At 46.8% G+C, this 20908-nt stretch overlaps 2 protein-coding genes across 2 annotated transcripts in view; both read right to left on the reverse strand.

Moving 5' to 3' along the window:
* LOC126455526 (allergen Cr-PI-like) overlaps window positions 1–5689 on the reverse strand; it is a 140313-nt gene extending 134624 nt beyond the window's left edge. The window contains 4 exon segments of the mRNA XM_050091277.1: window positions 2980–3295; window positions 5108–5236; window positions 5317–5481; window positions 5558–5689. Coding sequence (XP_049947234.1) covers window positions 2980–3295; window positions 5108–5236; window positions 5317–5436 — 565 coding nt within the window. The 5' untranslated portion in view covers window positions 5437–5481; window positions 5558–5689.
* Window positions 5507–20908, reverse strand: part of LOC126455908 (hexamerin-like) — a 33097-nt gene continuing 17695 nt past the window's right edge. The window contains exons 2-5 of the mRNA XM_050091666.1: window positions 13767–13900; window positions 13531–13689; window positions 13283–13460; window positions 5507–5955 (exon numbers count right to left, since the gene is read on the reverse strand). Coding sequence (XP_049947623.1) covers window positions 5507–5955; window positions 13283–13460; window positions 13531–13689; window positions 13767–13900 — 920 coding nt within the window. The remainder of the gene's footprint in view (window positions 5956–13282; window positions 13461–13530; window positions 13690–13766; window positions 13901–20908) is intronic.

The following is a 20908-nucleotide window of genomic DNA, read 5'->3' on the forward strand; positions in this document are numbered from 1 at the left end:
CTACCAAGTGTTGTCCAGTCCAGGCACGTAAAATAGCCAAGCGGACGAACACTCTATTAAATAGGTGGTTATAGTGATTTGGTGCATCAGCACTGATACCAATGAAGTGAGCACTTTGATCTCGACAGTGCGTTAATCAGCCACTCCTACAGATACCTCAATTGTCACCAAAGCTGAGTGACTATTGCACAAAGTAAGGTTTGTCTGTGACAGAGTGCAGATTTTGAATATGCTTCCAAATGTGGTTTTTTTTCGTAAAGCCATCTACCAATGCCGATGTTGCTCTGACCCCATCAACCAGCGAAGAGTACAGCTGCCAAGTCGGCACCGCACCGCACCTCACTGGACCAGGCCATATACGCTCATGCATAAATACTCTGCTGTATGAGCCCCTGAATCGACGTGGCTCTCGTCCACTTAATGAAGCCGGGATCCAGCATCTACCACTACTGACAGTTTTTCTTCACGAAGTCCATTGCACAGTTAGGCTATAGACCATTACTGTGTAACTAGTTGTTCTTTTTGACACCCATATTTGCAACGTTTTTGATGGGCGCGATTCTCTTTGTCACTTAGTACAAGCTTGTTTCAATCTCAGCTGCAGAGGGCATACGCTGGTTGGATAAAAGTTTAGTTTGTGTTTGATGCTTCTGTGGGTTGAAACCTCACACTACTGCAACTTTTGATTTAGACTGGCTAGAGCCATTTTATGGTTCTAATTTCAAATCGCTTTCGTTGATTTTTCATGCAGCTAAACAGCATACTACTTGTTTAATAGCTGCCACCCTTCCCTCACATCAATTTTTTGTTGGGAGTTTAAAAAACATAGCACTTGGGCTTCGTGAAGTATATAAATTTTCTGCTATTAGGACAATTGCCCAACTTGGATTTTTCTAATGTCCTGCCATGTTATACTTAGGGCAAGTGGTCATGTTGTTTAATTTCTCGACACTTTAAACTTAGGACAATAATTGACCTACCGCCATTTTATACTTAGGACAAATGGCTATGATGGATTTTTTTTTTAATTTCCCCACCATTTCGAACTGAGTTTTGGGAATTCCCTGTCATTTTTCCAGTTTACTAACATGGACAATTGGCCTACTTGAGCCATCTTTGATTGTGACGTCAGAGGGGTGGGAGAAGAATGCGGGGGAACCCGGAAAAGTTGTAAGGTGTCATCAGAAACTTGGCAACAAAGTAGACTGTGCCAGTACTCTTATTTCGTAGCTACTGATTGGCATGTTTTAAGAGATCAAGGAATAACTTCCATGGTACTTGAGGAATCTGTGGACAGTAAAAACTGGTGGAAAACAGAGATATTATAGGATGTCTAAAATCAAATAATTGAGGACGTCTGGTGCAAGTTCTATTACTAGATAAAGACAGGAGAGAATTCATGGTGGGCCACTTAAAACCATTCAGAAACTGATGGCAAAGAAATCTAAGAGGAATAGTTGTGGTCCTGATTTTTTAGGGGGGGGGGGGGAGGAGGAGAGAGAGATAGAAAGACGCCTACACATGATATTGTATTTATGGTCTGTGTTTATTACAGGAGTGATAGGAGTGCACTGAGACAGAACAGTTAAAATGTAATTTGTATAAATAGGGAAGGCCTATTTTAACGTCAGAGTACTAGATTGAATTTTTTTGAAGAAGAGGTAGAACAGCGCTTCTGCTTCCCTTGAAAGAACTACCCTGAAATTATTTGAATGTCCGGACTGGCAAATGAGGTGACAATTTTCTACGGCAAATATACACTCTTCCTATATATTCAGAAACCTTTTTATTGGTCTCTAGTATTTATTTACGTTCCAAACGCGTTTAGCATTAATATGTCTTCAGTACATTTAATAATTTATTCATTTGTCGTTTCGAAATATGCTGTGACCGGATAAGACGAAATGCAAGTTTTGGCAAGACGAACAAATAACCTATTGAAACCACCGAAGACGATTTAGTACAGCGAAACGCGTCTGAAATGTAAATAAATATTAGACTGCATCAAGAAAAAGACTTCTGAATTTATAAAATGAGTATTTGCTATGACGGTGGAAGACATACGAGATCAATGTGAATCTACAATGGTAGCTCATATCTGCTGGATGGTTGAAGCATACGTGTACAGCAAAATCTTTACAGCCTAATCTCAGAAGTGTTCACCCATATTTATAGTAAACGTAGGTGCTACAGACTGCGGCTGATTTCTAGTTTGAAGTGCATGTGATAAGTTAAATACTGGCAGAGCTGGAGCTTCAGTGGTTGGCCGCGATTCGCGCCTGGATAGCTCAGTAGGTAAGATCACTGTTTGCGAAAGGCAAGGTACCAGGTTCGAGTTCCAATCCGACTAGTGTTAACCTACTATAAAGCATGAAAACTGTCATTTTACTGAATGAGATTTCCACTCTGCAGCGGAGTGTGCTCTGATATGAAACTTCCCGGCAGATTAAAACTGTGTGCCCGACCGAGACTCGAACTCGGGACCTTTGCCTTTCGCGGGCAAGTGCTCTACCAACTGAGCTACCGAAGCACGACTCACGCCCGGTACTCACAGCTTTACTTCTGCCAGTACCTCGTCTCCTACCTTCCAAACTTTACAGAAGCTCTCCTGCGAACCTTGCAGAACTAGCACTCCTGAAAGAAAGGATATTGCGGAGACATGGCTTAGCCACAGCCTGGGAGATGTTTCCAGAATGAGATTTCCACTCTGCAGCGGAGTGTGCGCTGATATGAAACTTCCTGGCAGATTAAAACTGTGTGCCCGACCGAGACTCGAACTCGGGACCTTTGCCTTTCGCGGGCAAGTGCTCTACCAACTTGCCCGCGAAAGGCAAAGGTCCCGAGTTCGAGTCTCGGTCGGGCACACAGTTTTAATCTGCCAGGAAGCTTCATGTCATTTTACTCATGTAAAGCTTACTAAATCTTTAGGTATGGTACACTATATTCTGCTTAACAAGTATTTTGCTGTAAATAACTTACATTTTACGCTGAATGAGTCGACATAGACCATGTTGTGCCTCTTCTCGTCGAGAGGCAGCTCCTTGCCATAGGCGTCGTAGACCGGGCCAATGAAGAAGCGAACGAAGACGTCCACCTCCCTGTCACTGGTAACTTTAATGTTGTAGTTGAAGGGAACGTGCGTCAGACGTTGGGTGCGGGCCACGACATTAAGTCTGCCGGCCTCTTCCAGGCTCGCCACCGGAACAGCGTTGTTCAGCTCGAAGTCGTAGTCCTCGAAGTACGTGACCAGCTTGTCAACGGTCAGGCTCTCCACTGTCACGCCAGGCAGCATCAGCTTGTGTGAAAAAATAAATAACATGGGGCAATTTCAGCGCTTATGTACTGCGTTATTAAGTCAGTTGGGTACATTTGAGCATCCATAAAAAAATAATCACAGGCTGTATGAGTCTTGCATAAACAAGGACGTGAATTCGGAGCTCCGGATACGTTGTTCGTCTCACATTACATTTCGTTGAAACCATAACTAGAAAATACAGTGGCTCCCCTGTTGTAAAAGAAAATGGTTAACCTTGAAGCCAGTGGAATTTCTGGCTGTGCTAGTACCTTCTGTTTCCACAGGAGACCTAGAGGCGTGATCCATGCAAAGCCCTTGAGTAATGTAACGCAACCAACCAACAATATCAAATATTTACAAGGTAGCGGTGTAAAAAATTTATCTCGACAATGACACGTGTATTTTCCGTAAATTACTGAACAAATAAGGATGTTATCTATACGCTGAGGTGACAAAAGTCATGGAATACCTGCTAATATCGTGTCAGATCTCCTTTTGCCCAGGCGTAGTGAAACAGCTCGATGTTGCATGAACTCCACAGGTCGTTGGAAGCCCCCTGCAGGAATATTTAATCACACTGCCTCTATAGCCATCCATAACTTCGAGAGTGTTGTCAGTGCAGGACTTTGGTCACGGACTGACCTCTCGATTATGTCCCATGTCTGGCCATCTGGGTGGCCAAATCGATTGCTCGAATAGTCCAGAATGTTCTTCAAACCAAATGTGAACAACAGTGGCCCAGTGACATGTTTGGGAACGCGAACTCCATGAATGAATGCAAATGGTCTCCAGGAAGCTGAACATACCCATTTTCAGTTAATGATAGGTTCAGCTGCACCGGAGGATCCAGCCGTTCCACGTAAACTCAGCCTGACAGTTTGGGTCCACAGCTTCGTGTTGTCTGCGCCGCACTCGAACCCTACCAATTGAAATCGGGTCTCATGTGATCAGGCCATGATTTTCCAGTCGTCTAGATTCTAACCTATATGGTTACGAGCGCAGGATAGGCGCTGCAGGCGATGTCGTGCTGTTAGCAAAGAGCCGGCAGTTGTGGCCGAGCGGTTCTAGGCGCTTCAGTCTGGAACCGCTCAACCGCTACGGACGCAGGTTCGAATCCTGCCTTGGGCATGGATGTGTGTGATGTTAGTTAGATTTAAGTAGTTCTAAGTCTAGATGACTGATGACCTCAGATGTTGAGTCCCATAGTACTCAGAGCCATTTGAACGACTTTTTTGTTAGCAAAGATACTCGCGTCGGTTGTCTGCTCACTAACACCAAATTCCGCCGCACTGTCGTAACGCATATAGTCGTCATACGCCCCACATTCATTTCTGCGGTTATTTCTCACAGCGTTGCTTGTCTGTTAGCACTGACAACTTCACGCAAACGTCGCTGCTCTCGCTCGTTAAGTGAAGGACATCGGCGACTGCGTTGTCCGTGGTGAGAGGTGATGCCCGAAATTTGGTATTCTCGGCACACTCTCGACACTGTGCATCACAGAATACTGAATTTCCTAACGATGTACGAGATGGAATGTCCCATGCATCTAGCTCCAACTACCATTCCGCGTTCAGAGCCTATTAATTCCTGTCGTGTGGCCAGAATCACGTCGGACACCTTTCTGTATGAATCACTTGCGTACAGATGCCAGCTCCGCCAATGCACTGCCGTTTCATACCTTCTGTACGCGATACTGCCGTCATCTGTATGTGTGCATTTCGCTATCCCACGACTTTAGCCATCCCAATGTACAGCCAGGAGCGAATTTATTTAATTTTAAGCAATCTGTACGTAAAATTCTGATTTTCCTACCTCTTTCTGTGAGTAAGGTCCCAGGCGGCTCTTGAACTCGTCCAGTGCCAGAGCAACTCGCTTAAGAATCTTGTAGTACAGAGGAGATTTGGAGGCAGATGCTGGTGTGCCCAACACGGACGGTTTTGTCTAGGAAACAAGCAGGCTGATATCATTAATGTCAAGTCAAACGAATTATAAGAGACAAAATCATCACTGATGGGACGTACCAGGTGGTAAAAGCAGCAGCCGCCGTCGTGACCCAGGTACTCCAGCATCCGGTTGTAGAATGAACCGTAGTAACCCTTGTTGATGGAGTCTGCGTTACCTTCAACGATTCGAGCGAACATCTCAAAGCTCGATGGATCACGAAGAGAGTGATTCTTGAGCTCGGTCTGCAAACGAGAGATATTAAATAGCTTATGAACTGGCTTTAAACATTTTTGTAAAATAAGACCAAGTTTCACTTACGTCAAGTACGTATCCAGAATCGATTGCTTCCCAAAGCCTTTCCTCCACTGTGCTGAGGTACCGTGTGAGTGAGCTGTCCGGCTCGACTCCTGGGACTGGTTCCTCGAAGTCAAGCGGTTCGATGTCAGGGAGGTGGTTCGAGAGCCTCTCTAGGTAATACCGGCTGAGGGTGGCCTTGATATCGTAGGAGAAGTGGTCACCTCGGTTGGTGTCGTTGGCCTGGTTGTAGTCCTCCATCTTGGCCCAGAAAGGGAAGCGGTAGTGCATGAAGTCTCGGAAGGCGAGCAGGCCCACGTCCTCAGTGTAGTAGGACAGCAGCTCGTCAGCTTCGTCAGCATAAGGGGGGCCGCTGTAGTTGGCATGGATCACGTACGGCTGCCCCTTGTTGAAAGTCTTCCCTGTTGTGGGTTTAAGGTAGTTAATCATTAAATGTAACGACAGACTTCTGCTTCTAAAAGTAACGAAGACTTAGGTTGTTGTGGCGCAGTAGAATTGTGTATTACAATACACAGTAGAATTATGTATTATATTACGCTCCAAGACGAAAAAAAAAAACCGACGCACCACGAAGTATTTATGCAAATTGGTCACAAATTGATATTCATACAGGTATGTACAGAATATGCAAAATTGTAAACTTTGGCTGCTGTCGGTGAATGTGTAACGCTGCAGTGCAGTTTCACCTTGCAGCTGACAGGGATGGTAAACAGGGGACACCTCGATACCAAACCATTAAGTCTTTGCTGATTTCATTCCGTGCACTCACTTGGACAATAACTACGCCTTGCAGACAGGCACGTGAACAATATATGCAGATGACATTTGAGAGAGAACGTGCAGTTGGGCTCAAAGAAGTTGGTTGGAGTAATCGGCGAATCCCTTGACAACTGAATAGGAGCAATGCCACTATCAGACAATGTTGGCAGGAATGGGTGAACCATGGCCGAACACAGCGGTCGACGTAGAGACACGACAGAACTAAAGACCGACCAATCGTCATAGAGGCATTTCAGAGCACCAGATTCATCATTATCATCGATCCGACGTGCAACTGGGGTTTCAGCGACCACAAGTACCATTAATAGGCTGCTCGCAGAAATGGGGCTGAGCTGACAGTGCCCTAACGCCGACCACCATTGACCTACGTGAGACTGAAGACGCCCGAGACAGTGGTGGGGTACCAACATTACTGCCTCCCGCCACGCGGACTGACAACCAAGACTGATGGTCTTGGCTGCCATCTCATTTCATAGCAGAACGCCTTTGGCGCCCTTATAACAGAGCAGTACGTCGACGATATCCTACATCTCATTTTGTTGCGCTTCATGGCGAGCCATCCTGGGCTTACGTTTCAGCCTGATAAATTCCGTCGTCACAAGCAGAGAGCTTCTACTGCTTCCCTTCGTGCATGCCAAACCCATAGCCAGGAAGGTCACCGGATCTCGCCCCAATTGACAATGTTTGGAGCATTAAGAGCAGGGCCCTCCAACCAGCTCGGGATTTTGACGATTTAAGTGACAAATGGGCAGAATATGGCACTATATCGCTCAAGAGGACATTCAACAACTCCATCAATCAGTGCCAAGGCTAATTACTGTTTGCATAAGGCCAATATGTGGGTCAACGTGTTACTGACTTGCTCAGTTTGTGAAGCTTTTACTCTTGAATAAATCATCCAATTTTTCCTGAAATTTTTATCATTTATATGTCTGTACGTTTATGTCGCATCTACCAGTTTCCGTCTCATTCGGATAATTCCTTCGTGGTGCGTCTTGTTTTCTGTCTTAGAGTGTATGTCTATATGACTCTTTTCGTCTTTGATGTAAAATAAATGTTCTTGTTGTGAAAGCAAGCGACACGTCTTAGTTTTTGAACTCGGAGCTACACCGAATATTTTTTTTGTGCCGAAACCCGAGAAAGCATCGCCGCAACCGACCTGTGAGCCGGCCGGTGTGGCCGTGCTGTTCTAGGCGCTTCAGTCTGGAACCGCGTGACCGTGAGACCCACATTCCCAACCTATTGTCCCGTACTATATTCATAGTGCCCCTGCCCATTATACTCATTACTCGCGGCTTTTTGCCGATTCCCGTAAGAGTTCGGGTACTGTTTGTGCATCCGAACAGAAGAAGATGTTCAAAGTGCCGGTGAGCCTGAAATATATGAATGTAGGTCTCACGGGAGGCGTGCAAGAGATAAATCCCTGCAGTCGCACTATCCTCTGTGTTCTCGGTGGCTCAGATGGATAGAGCGTCTGCCATGTAAGCAGGAGATCCCGCGTTTGAGTCCCGGTCGGGGCACACATTTTCAGCTGTCCCCGTTGACGCCTGTATGCAGCGAGGGGTATTCATTTCATTGTAAAATCTTATCCATTTACAAGCCACGCCATTTCGAATAAAACACTCGAGTCTTCCATAACTGTCTCCGCTATCGTCATCGTCAGTTGAAATCACTGATTGCCCGGGGTGGCACGGTATTCTGCTTATACAGATGTAATGGAAGCGTCTGGAACGTTCCAGAGCGGGCCTCAGCGGCGCGTGCGCGAAAGGCAAGTTGGGCAGCTCCTAGAGACTCCGTCCCGGATCGGCACCGAGGCCCACGAGAAAGACAGGCCGTGGGAGCGTACGTCACAGCACGTGACACTGCAGGTCCTACGAGTGCCAGCAGCCGTCTCCGGCGGCGAGCGAGTAACTATTGCAGAAGAGTTTCATAAGTCTTGACTGCGTACTTAAATACATGCCAGTTCTCGATGGCACACGACAAAAGTAAGGCCTATTATGGGTACCTTTACAATTAAGTATTGATTCCCCGTGGGCCCTGCGGAAAGCCGAGCGTTCACGAAGTGTGGCCGACAAATCGACTAGTGTGACGTCACAAGTTCATTGCAGGGCCCGTATATCTCGTTGGTCCCGCGCGACACCTAGCGACGTCACATGGAACGAGCAGCTGACGCCACGGTTGAAACTGCCGGGCCTGCGTCCGTATGCGTTCCTACAAGCGTCAAGCCTACATCTTTTCTACATCTACATCCATACTCCGCAAGCCACCTGACGGTGTGTGGCGGAGGGTACTTTGAGTACCTCTATCGGTTCTCCCTTCTATTCCAGTCTCGTATTGTTCGTGGAAAGAAAGATTGTCGGTATGCCTCAATGTGGGCTCTAAACTCTCTGATTTTATCCTCATGGTCTCTTCGCGAGATGTACGTAGGAGGGAGCAATATACTGCTTGACTCCTCGGTGAAGATATGTTCTCGAAACTTCAACAAAAGCCCGTACCGAGCTACTGAGCGTCTCTCCTGCAGATTCTTCCACCGGAGTTTATCTATCCTCTCCGTAACGCTTTCGCGATTACTAAATGATCCTATAACGAAGCGCGCTGCTCTCCGTTGGATCTTCTCTATCTCCTCTATCAACCCTATCTGGTACGGATCCCACACTGGTGAGCAGTATTCAACCATTGGGCGAACATGTGTACTGTAACCTACTTCCTTTGTTTTCGGATTGCATTTCCTTAGGATTCTTCCAATGAATCTCAGTCTGGAATCTGCTTTACCGACGATCAACTTTATATGATCATTCCATTTTAAATCACTCCTAATGCCTACTCCCAGATAATTTATGGAATTAACTTCAAATGGTTCAAATGGCTCTGAGCACTATGGGACTCAACTTCTAAGGTCATCAGTCCCCTATAACTTAGAACTACTTAAACCTAACTAACCTAAGGACATCACACACATCCATGCCCGAGGCAGGAATCGAACTTGCGACCGTAGCGGTCATGAGGTTCCAGACTGAAGCGCCTAGAACCGCACGGCCACACCGGCCGGATGGAATTAACTACTTCCAGTTGCTGACCTGCTATATTGTAGCTAAATTCATTGTCCAAAGCCCACCCGCATTCCCTACTAAGTGAGTATCCCTGGTCTCTTTCAAAGTTGTTGCTATTTATTTCAGTTTCGGCCGCTTATTTGATAACAGAATCCCAATATGATGTCGTTTGAGCCAAAACTTACGTTTTTTTCAAATTGTATTTTATGCCCGTTTTCTACCCAATTTTCAGCCACGGCCGACTTTTCAGCTTCCCTTTGTATGACATGTCATGAATGCTCTGTACAACGCTCGGCAACATTTCGAATGGTTTCACTTATGTAAATACTACATTCACAGGGGAAACCATACGCGCTAGGAACTCGAAGATCTATATTGTCTTTAACTGGGCGTAAAATATCTCTTATATTGGAGACTGGACGGAACACTGAACTCAGTCCACGTCTCTTCAACACGCCCCCTAACGTACTACCAGTTGCTCCACATTATGGAAGTAATGCAGCTGGCTTGGTCTCTTCCGCCGGTTCACGAAGCGTCCTTCGTCGGTGGCATTTAAAAGCTTTAGCAAGTTGTCCGTTTCTGCAACCATTCTCTCTGAACATGCGCTTCAAATGCTGGAATTCAGGCCCTATATGGAAGAAAGGCACCTCGTGAATCGGCGTCGCTAACATTATCTAGAAAAAGGCCTAAAATAAAATTTGGAAACAAAATGAGAGGTTTGGCTCAAACAGCATCATACTGGGATTTTATTCTCAAAGAAGCGGCCGAAATTAGAATAAAAAGCAACAGTTTTAACAGAGACCATGGGTGCACACACTTATTAGGGCATGCGGGCGGGCTTTGCACATTGTGCAAAGGAAAAGCCGTAGGCCTAACGCTTATAGTGAAGTGCGGGCGGCAGTTTGAAACGTAGCGCCAACCGCTCCAGCCGAGGCCCACAGAAAGACAGGCCGCGGGGCGTACCTCAAAAAAATAGACTTGAGCTCGCTCGCTTGTTCAGCTCAGCAGACAAACAAAAGGGAGTTTCTACATTTGTTAGCTCGTAATTGGGTATTTACGTACATATGAGAATTTCATCTTTTACTGGAATCCTTTATCGTGGACTCTTACTGTTTACCAGTTCCACAACGCTCGGAAATCGACAGGCTTTGTTATGGCTGTAATGCGTACAATAAAATTAAAATCATGCCAAAATGATTATCGGTTCATGAGATAGCACATCAGGACTGTTAAGCAGAAGAGGCTAAATGCTATAAACAAGCTTTTAACTTACAGCATATTGCCAAGCTGTGTATTTGTTGTAGCACTAGTAATCAGTAAGACTTCGTTACAGAAGCATCCATTCTCGTTAGTAAATACACTACTGGCAATTAAAATTGCTTCACCAAGAAGAAATGCAGATGATAAACGGGTATTCATTGGACAAATATATTATACTAGAACTGACATGTGATTACATTTTCACGCAATTTGGGTGCATAGATCCTGAGAGATCAGTACCCAGAACAACCACCTCTGGCCGTAATAACGGCCTTGATACGCCTGGGCACTGAGTCGAAAAGAGCTTGGATGGCGTGTACAGGTACAGCTGCCCATGCAGCTTCAACACGATACCACAGTTCATCAGGAGTAGTGACTGGCGTATTGTGACGAGCCAGTTGCTGGGCCACCATTGACAACACGTTTTCAATTGGTGAGAGATCTGGAGAATGTGCTGGCCAGGGCAGCAGTCGAACATTTTCTGTATCCAGATAGGCCCGTACAGGACCTGCAACATGCGGTCGAGCATTATCCTGCTGAAATGTAGGGTTTCGCAGGGATCGAATGAAGGGTAGAGCCACGAGTCGTAACACATCTGAAATGTAACGTCCACTGTTCAAAGTGCCGTCAATGCGAAAAAGAGGTGACTGAGACGTGTAAACAATGGCACCCCATACCATCACGCCGGGTGATACGCCAGTATGGGGATGACGAATACACGCTTCCAATGTGCGTTCACCGCGATGTCGGCAAACACGGATGCGACCGGCATGATGCTGTAAACAGAACCTGGTTCGTTGCCGAGTACACCATCGCAAGCGCTCCTGTCTGTGATGCAGCGTCAAGAGTAACCGCAGCCATGGTCTCCGAACTGATAGTCCACGCTGCTGCAAACGTCGTCGAACTGTTCGTGCAGATGGTTGTCGTCTGGCAAACGTCCCCATCTGTTCACTCAGGGATCGAGACGTGGCTGCACGATCCGTTACAACCATCCGAATAAGATGCCTGTCATCTCGACTGCTAGTGATACCAGGCCGTTGGGATCCAGCACGGCGTTCCGTATTAACCCCTGAACCCACCGATTCCATATCCTGCTAACAGTCATTGGATCTCGACCAACGCGAGATACGATAAACCGCAATCGCGATAAACTACAATCCGACCTTTATGAAAGTCGGAAACGTGATGGTACGCATTTCTCCTCCTTACACGAGGCATCACAACAACGTTTCACCAGGTAACGCCGGTCAACTGCTGTTTGTGTATGAGAAATCGGTTGGAAACTTTCCTCATGTCAGCACGATGTAGGTGTCGCCACCGGCGCCAACCTTGTGTGAATGCTCTGAAAAGCTAATAATTTGCATATCACAGCATCTTCTTCCTGTCGGTTGAATTTCGCGTCTGTAGCACGTCATCTTCGTGGTGTAGCAATTTTAATGGCCATTAGTGTAAAACCCAATTAACAGGTAACAGGTTTAGCAACGCACTTTGTCTGCTGAGCTGAGCGAGCGAGCTCCGGTCTATCGTCTTGATGTACGCGCCGCGGCCTGTCTTTCTCGTAGGCCTCGGCTCGCGTCATGTGACGTCACTTGTGTCTCGCGGAGGGGCGGAGCGGCTAGTAGCTGGCCAACTTGCCCTTCGCGCGTGCGCTATTCCAGCTCTCTCTGGAAGGTCCCAGATGCTACCATTACATCTCGTGCTAACCCCCAGAAGTCAGGGATTCAGCTCTTGATGAAGATGGCGGAGACAGTTATCGAACGCTAGAGTATTTTATTCGAAATAATGATGATGATGATGTCCCATACTCCGAGGAGCGTAGGGGACGATGCGTGAGACCCACACCGCTGTACTAGGCAAGGTCCTAGCGGAGGTGGTTTGCCATTGCCTTCCTCCGACCGTAATAGGGATGAATGATGATGATGACGACGACACAACAACAACCAGACATCTCGAGGCAGGAAAAATCCCTGACCCCGCCGGGAATCGAACCGCAATCCGTGCGCGGGAAGCGAGAACGCTACCGCAAGATCACGAGCTGCCGCTTGTAAACCGAAAAGATTTTATCGAAGAATGCCACTGAGAAAAACTTCGAGCGTACATTATATGAGGCTGATATATTCAGGGGCCTTATATGATAATTTTTTAAAGAAAGACGGTTTCTTCTCATCAAATACTGTTCAACACTTTTCAAGCTACACTGCAAAACCATTCCACTTCCATAATACATCCGTGGAGAGACTGAAGTATGAGACAATACAACACCGGTAAGGACAAGTATGGAGGCACGCACGTTCAGTTTCATATTCCACAACTGTATAGGGAAAGAGAGGGACAAATTACGGTACAAATTAGCCTCTAGAAGATACTTGGCTGTAACCTGGGGAGTATTCACGTACGTTTTCGTAAAGAAACGAAATTTGAAGACATCGTATTTAATATATCCCACAACAGCAATCGATGGATAAGGTAACACAAACAACATTTCAGTCCGGTCGTAACGTCCCTGCAGTTCCAAAGTGTTTCACAGACTACCATTACTGGGACCAGGAGGATGCTACACTGTAGCGCGTGACTGATAAAACGCGGAATTTTGCACTGTAAACAAAGTATGGTGAAGAAAGCAGAAGGTCACGCTTACCTTGTAGAGCAGCTTGCCACGCCTCCTTGATGATGTCATTACTGACAAAGAGCTGGGGGTAGAGCTCGTAGAAGGGCGGCAGCGCGAGGTGGAAAAGATCGTCGCGGTGCAGCTTAACGACGTTGATTGCGTAGCGGAACAGAGCCTCGTTCACGTGTTCCCTGGCCCAGGCGGCTGTCTGTGGATGAACAGAAGGGGTCAAAATGGTTCTCCTGTAGGGTCGTATTTGAATGAACGCCGGTACCCACCTCGTAGAAGGTGTCGAAGTCCTTGGCGGAGTACAGGAGTTCGACGAGTGCCTTGACCTGCAGCTCGTCGTACTTGTAGTGGGCCGGCAGCTGTTCGCCGCGCTTCTTGATGTAGCCGTGTGCGTAGTAATTGACGAATTTGTTGACAATTTCTGGATCCTTTAACAAACGATATTCTCAGTAAGACAGCTCGACTCCGGCTGCATCATATTTACAGTTTTCCCTGCTTTATCTACCTTGAAGTCTCCAAGGTGCTCATCAAACTTAAAGGAACTGGCCATCTCCTTCAGTTCAGGATGCAGTGCAGGTTGTCCGACATGCCATATGAGCCGCAGAAGTTTCTTCTGCCGGAGGAGGAACTCCTTGCTAGCTGGAAAATGCATTATGATGTGGTCAGTTTATTAATGCACAGTAGTTACATTAAGTAATACCATTCACCATAGCAAAAAATAAACATTTTCTTCATGTAATGAAACAATTTTTTTGCTGAATGAGATTTTCACTCTGCAGCGGAGTCTACGCTGATATGAAACTTCCTGGCAGATTAAAACTGTGTGCCGGCCTGAGTGGCCCTGCGGTTCTAGGCGCTACAGTCTGGAGCCGAGCGACCGCTACGGTCGCAGGTTCGAATCCTGCCTCGGGCATGGATGTGTGTGATGTCCTTAGGTTAGTTAGGTTTAATAACTTCTAAGTTCTAGGCGACTGATGACCTCAGAAGTTAAGTGGCATAGTGCTCAGAACCATTTGAACCAGCCAAAACTGTGTGCCGGACCGAGACTCGAACTCGGGACCTTTGCCTTTCGCGGGCAAGTGCTATACCAACTTTTTTTTTTTCATCGTTGATCGTGGTGTTTGGTCGTTGCGGACGTCACATGACATCCGTTAAAGTTCGTTTGTTGATCCTTCCACTCAGTTTTTTATTACAGGGGCCAACCAGCTCTCTGACCGAACACGAGCTGAGCTACCCAAGCACGACTCACGCCCCGTCATCACAGATTTACTTCTGCCAGTACCTCGTCTCCTACCTTTCAAACTTAACAGAAGCTCTCCTGCAGACCTTGCAGAACTAGCACTCCTTTCTATGCCGATTATATAGGAAATATGTAGTACAACTGACATACGATATATACAATTTTATAAGAATTTTAATTTTTAAAAATAAAAAAATAACTTTTGGTATTCCAATTTGCTCTGGTATTATGTGAGTCCAATAATGTAAAGCTGTACATCTTATTAGCACTCATCACCTTACTGATGTACTTCCTAATACAAATGGCTCTGTACTATATATAGTTCACACCTACAAATGGAGCTGCCAGGTTTTTTGGTGGTTGTTGTGGTAATATCCGTATGTAATATAATCACCGTTACTTTGATATTGTAATTATATCACTACACTGCAATTTATGTGCATACACTTATTGAGTACTTAATTCTGGTCTTATACAAATGCTTATTCGGCCACCATGCTACGTTAGCAGGTAGAGCTTGTGTTGATTTCAAATTAGTCTACAGGACTGTCATTTGTGTATGATATTTTCAAGAATGCAATATTTGATTTTCCCCTCTTATTTTCTTTCTTCTTTTTTTACCTCACTTCTTATCTTATCAGCACATCTAATTTTCAACATTCGTCTGTAGCATCACGTCTCAAATGCTTCGATTCTCTTCTATTCCAGTTCTCCCAAAGTCCATGTTTCACTACCATACAATACTGTACTCGAAAAGCACATTCTCAGAAATTTATTCCTCATACTATGCCGATCTATGATACCAACACACTTCTGTTGGGCAGGAACACCGTCTTCGCCTGCTAATTTGCATTTTATGTCCTCCTTTCTTCGTCCATGCTGTGTTAGCTTCAGATAGCAGAATTCCTCGACTTCTTGTGTGTCATGATCCGCTATTTTGATAATTTTATCGCTAATCTCATATCTCCCACTCCTCACTACTTTCCTCTTCCTTCGGTTTACTCTCCATCCATATTCTGCACTCATCAGAATGTTTGTTCCATTCAACATGTCCTGTAATTTTTTTCCACTTCCACTGAGAACAGCAATGTTATCAACTAAACTCATCATTGATATCCTTCCACCCTGAATTGTAATCCCACTTTTGAACCTCCCTTTTATTTCCGTCATTGTTCCTTCAGTGTACAGAATGAATAGTCGGGGCGAAAGAATACAGTCCTGTGTTTCACCCTTTTTATTCCAGTCTTATTGTTCCATTTTGATTCATGCACTTATTGCATATCACCCGCCTTTCCCTACAACTTGCTCCTATTTTTCTCAGAATTTCGAACATCTTGCAACATTGTAGTGTCGAACGCTTATTCTAGGACGACAGATCCTACAAACATCTCTTGACTTTTCTTAAGTCTTGCTCCCATTATCAATCGCAATTTCATAACTGCCTCTGTAGTGACCTTACCTTCCCGAAGCCAAACTGATCATCATCTAATATATACTCAATTTCCTTTTCCATTATTCTGTACGTTATTCTTGTCAGCAACTTGGATTCATATGTTCTGTTATGCTCTGACTCTAATAATGGATCCCTTGTGTCTTCCATATCGATTTTCATTTCTTTCTCGCTCAGGAATCCGATACGGTTTGACAAGCACGAAGACAAATAGTAGAAATTCTCTTAGTGTGCGATCGGGCATAATCTTGCTGATACATAAGCCTAGGACGGCTTGCCTTTGATGGGGAACAAAACAGGGCGTAGAATATCGTCGACGTTACGCTGTGCTGTAAGGGTGCCGCCGATGACAACCAAAGGGGTCCTGCTATGAAAAAAAAATATATATACACTCCTGGAAATGGAAAAAATAACATATTGACACCGGTGTGTCAGACCCACCATACTTGCTCCGGACACTGCGAGAGGGCTGTACAAGTAATGATCACACGCACGGCACAGCGGACACACCAGGAACCGCGGTGTTGGCCGTCGAATGGCGCTAGCTGCGCAGCATTTGTGCACCGCCGCCGTCAGTGTCAGCCAGTTTGCCGTGGCATACGGAGCTCCATCGCAGTCTTTAACACTGGTAGCATGCCGCGACAGCGTGGACGTGAACCGTATGTGCAGTTGACGGACTTTGAGCTAGGGCGTATAGTGGGCATGCGGGAGGCTGGGTGGACGTACCGCCGAATTGCTCAACACGTGGGGCGTGAGGTCTCCACAGTACATCGATGTTGTCGCCAGTGGTCGGCGGAAGGTGCACGTGCCCGTCGACCTGGGACCGGACCGCAGCGAGTCACGAATGCACGCCAAGACCGTAGGATCCTACGCAGTGCCGTAGGGGACCGCACCGCCACTTCCCAGCAAATTAGGGACACTGTTGCTCCTGGGATATCGGCGAGGACCATTCGCAACCGTCTCCATGAAGCTGGGCTACGGTCCCGCACACTGTTAGGCCGTCTTCCGCTCACGCCCCAACATCGTGCAGCCCGCCTCCAGTGGTGTCGCGACAGGCGTGAATGGAGGGACGAATGGAGCCGTGTCGTCTTCAGCGATGAGAGTCGCTTCTGCCTTGGTGCCAATGATGGTCGTATGCGTGTTTGGCGCCGTGCAGGTAAGCGCCACAATCAGGACTGCATATGACCGAGGCACACAGGGCCAACACCCGGCATCATGGTGTGGGGAGCGATCTCCTACACTGGCCGTACACCACTGGTGATCGTCGAGGGGACACTGAATAGTGCACGGTACATCCAAACCGTCATCGAACCCATCGTTCTACCATTCCTAGACCGGCAAGGGAACTTGCTGTTGCAACAGGACAATGCACGTCCGCATGTATCCCGTGCCACCCAACGTGCTCTAGAAGGTGTAAGTCAACTACCCTGGCCAGCAAGATCTCCGGATCTGTCCCCCATTGAGCATGTTTGGGACTGGATGAAGCGTCGTCTCACGCGGTCTGCACGTCCAGCACGAACGCTGGTCCAACTGAGGCGCCAGGTGGAAATGGCATGGCAAGCCGTTCCACAGGACTACATCCAGCATCTCTACGATCGTCTCCATGGGAGAATAGCAGCCTGCATTGCTGCGAAAGGTGGATATACACTGTACTAGTGCCGACATTGTGCATGCTCTGTTGCCTGTGTCTATGTGCCTGTGGTTCTGTCAGTGTGATCACGTGATGTATCTGACCCCAGGAATGTGTCAATAAAGTTTCCCCTTCCTGGGACAATGAATTCACGGTGTTCTTATTTCAATTTCCAGGAGTGTATATAGCATCCCAGGCCATCACTCCTGGTCTGGCCATATGGCGAGCGACAGTCAGGTTGGTATCCCACCACTGTCCTGGGCGACTCCAGACACGTCTTCCACCTGGAGTCTCACTGAATGAAGTAGAATTGACTTCAGTGATGAGTCCCGCTGCGAACAAATCTTAAAATGTGTGTAAATTCCTAAGGGACGAAACTGCTGAGGTCATAGGTCCCTAGACTTACACACTACTTAAACTAACTTAACCTAACTTACGCTGACAACAACACACACACCCATGCCCGAGGGAGAACTCGAACCTCCGGCGGGAGAGACCGCGCAACCCGTGACAAGGTGCCTCAAGCCGCGTTGCCATTCCGCGCGGCTGTGTTCCCGCTTCGAACTCAGCCCCGATGAACAGCGAAGGTGTACCTAGAGAAGACGTGGACAGCAGTGGAATACCAACCTGACCATCAGAAATAATGATGGTCTGTGGTACCATTTCGTATCATAACAGGAACCATTGTCATGCGAGTCACCCTTACAGCACAGCCGTACGTCCACAATATTCTACACCATATTTTGTTGTCCATCATGGCAAGCCATCCTGGGCTTACATTTCAGCAAGGCAAAGCCCGCTCGCACACAGCGAGAGTTTCTACTGCTTCTCTTCGTGCTTGCCAAACCCTTCCTTGACGGACAAGGTCACCGGATCTCTCCCCAATTGAGAACGTCTGCAGCATTATGGTGGGCAGAGCCTCCCCCTCCCCCACGCAGGGAGAAGCGCCATGGATGCCTTTGGCTCTCTTAAGATTAATCACCTTTGCGTAGAGAAGGCAGACAATGAGAAAAATCCCCTTTTTGTACACCCCTGCAGGCGCTAAAAGGATGCTTAGATGCAAGTGCCCTGAACGTCATGTGAAACTTCTGGCTTGCTGCAGAAGAACTTCCTGTCTCAAAACGTTCGGCGGATATTCAGAAACTCCCAATAATTCGCGAACCCCTGCACGCAGTCGTACTACAACGACTGGGGAAAGAGAACGCTTTCTGCTGAGTACCAGGGCACATCGGCATTGCTGGGAACGAAAGGACAGATCTAGCAGCCAAGGAGGCATGTATTGATCAGCAGGTATTTCAGTGTGCCATCTCCCCACATGCTCTCACCTCACTGTTGAGCTCAAGAGTCTTGCATCGGTTGGAGGATGAGTGGCTGGAAGTGACCGACAATAAGCTTCGATTAGTGAAACCCACAACGCGGCTGTGATGTACTTCCTTCCAGCCACGTTGACGGGATGAGGCCACAGCCACAGCCCTATGACACTGGCTACTAGCATTGGCGAGAGGACCCTCCAATGTGTAGTGCTTGTGGCGTACAGATTACTGTGCGCCACGTTTTGTTGGACTCCATTTTATTTTCTGACCAACGGGCCACTGCTGACTTGCTGGCGGATCTGCCACCTCTTTTAGGTAATAAGCAAACGAATGTGGTTAGAGTTCTAAAGTTTTGTGAACTGTTCAATGTTTATAATACGATTTTCGGGAGAGGGTTTTAATTTGTTCACAGGGTTGAACGGGTTCCATGCCCTCTTTTGCACGTTGCCTCTCATTTTCATCAATTTTATTAATGTTTTATGTCACTGCATGTTGGTAACAGGTCGAATAAGGTTATTGTAATGAGAGTATTTGTACTGAGAGCTCAAAATACTTTCCACTGGATTCCTATGCATGTTGTGTTACTTCCCTGGGTGGCCTGTGTGAGGCGAGCACGGAAGGACGTGGCACCCTGTTTTCAAGTTGGGGGCTGCACTTCCGCGAATACTGAGACGGTCGTACATCAGTTGGCTTAAGCGCCTGGCGGGACTGACGTCGGTCAAGTTTCGCGTATTGTATGCAGGGTGAAACGACCTGCGAGGCGTCAGAGTTTATGTGTTTACCGTTCCGGCATGTCTGGAATGAACACTGCTGGCGACGACTGACTGCTTTGTCCTCATGATTCTGAGAATACTTGTGGACCGTGCCCTGCTGGGCGCGACTGTCTGATGCCGAATGGCCAGTGGTCTAGGAAAGTTGTTTTCATAGACGGTCAAACGACAAGTTCAGTGCCCTCAGCTGAATAGCAGAGGCATGATTGGTCAACTTAAACTGAGGCTAGTTGACGTCATAAAGCCCCGCTCGAAACTGGAGGGAACGGTCGCTATTGGCGCGAATGATGTTCTGAGACACTGTGGGGGAATTTTGGAATCAGCACTGAATGCTGATTCGCGGTTTTCGACGGTAATAGGGAGTTGAGCAATGCTTTGCACTTGCGTGTGCGAGCGCAGGGCATTCGGGATCTGATCTTCATTGGAGTCGGACGGCCTTGTTACTTAGTCACACTTTTTCGGCAGAATTTAGAATTCTTGGACAGCCTTCGAGGCCAGGGGTTGAAACAGAGTTGCTGCACAGCAGAAGCCGGGGCCTGCATCATCAGAACGCTGCCCACCGACGACCTGCTATAGATTTCAGGATTGATAACGTATTTTGCGGCTTAGGCATTGTAGGACCTATCAATTTTATAGTGAATTCCTCAACAGCACTCGCGCTCGGTTTGCTACAAAGTCCACCTTGTTTGTTTTTCCATGTGATCCCATTTGAGCTCTCACTATTAATCGCGATACTGCAGTATAGTCGGGAGGTGGCCAGCCAGTGACAATTTCCTGTGGCGTCCTTTTAGCTCCTTTCTCGTTTTACTTATGTTTTAGTCTCTGTATAGATCTTTAGTCTTTTCCCGTTGTCTTTGCGGGTATAACCTCATTTTACTAATTTTGACCACATTCGTTTCCTTTACTATGTGTCAGGGCTCTGATAATCTCGGCGTTGAGCGCCCATAAGCACCAACACACACACGCACTGAGTTGGAGCCTACTCACAAAAGTGTCAAGAATGCACACAGGGAGACATGTGAAACTTTGTAATTGCTGTCCTGGGTAAACAAGTTTGACAGACAGTCAGATGGATGCTCATAAATTACGAACATCAGTAGATTCTTAAATGAACCACAGACATAAGACTGGCCATGTCTCACGCGGAGACAGTCTTTGTAAACAAATGAGTCTTTTTTTATAGCTGCTTTCGCAAATACGGAATGTGGCCAGACAGCTACACAATGGTATTGAGAATTAATTAC

This window comes from Schistocerca serialis, chromosome 2 (assembly GCF_023864345.2).
Source record: "Schistocerca serialis cubense isolate TAMUIC-IGC-003099 chromosome 2, iqSchSeri2.2, whole genome shotgun sequence".
Classification (NCBI taxonomy): Eukaryota; Metazoa; Arthropoda; class Insecta; order Orthoptera; family Acrididae; genus Schistocerca; species Schistocerca serialis.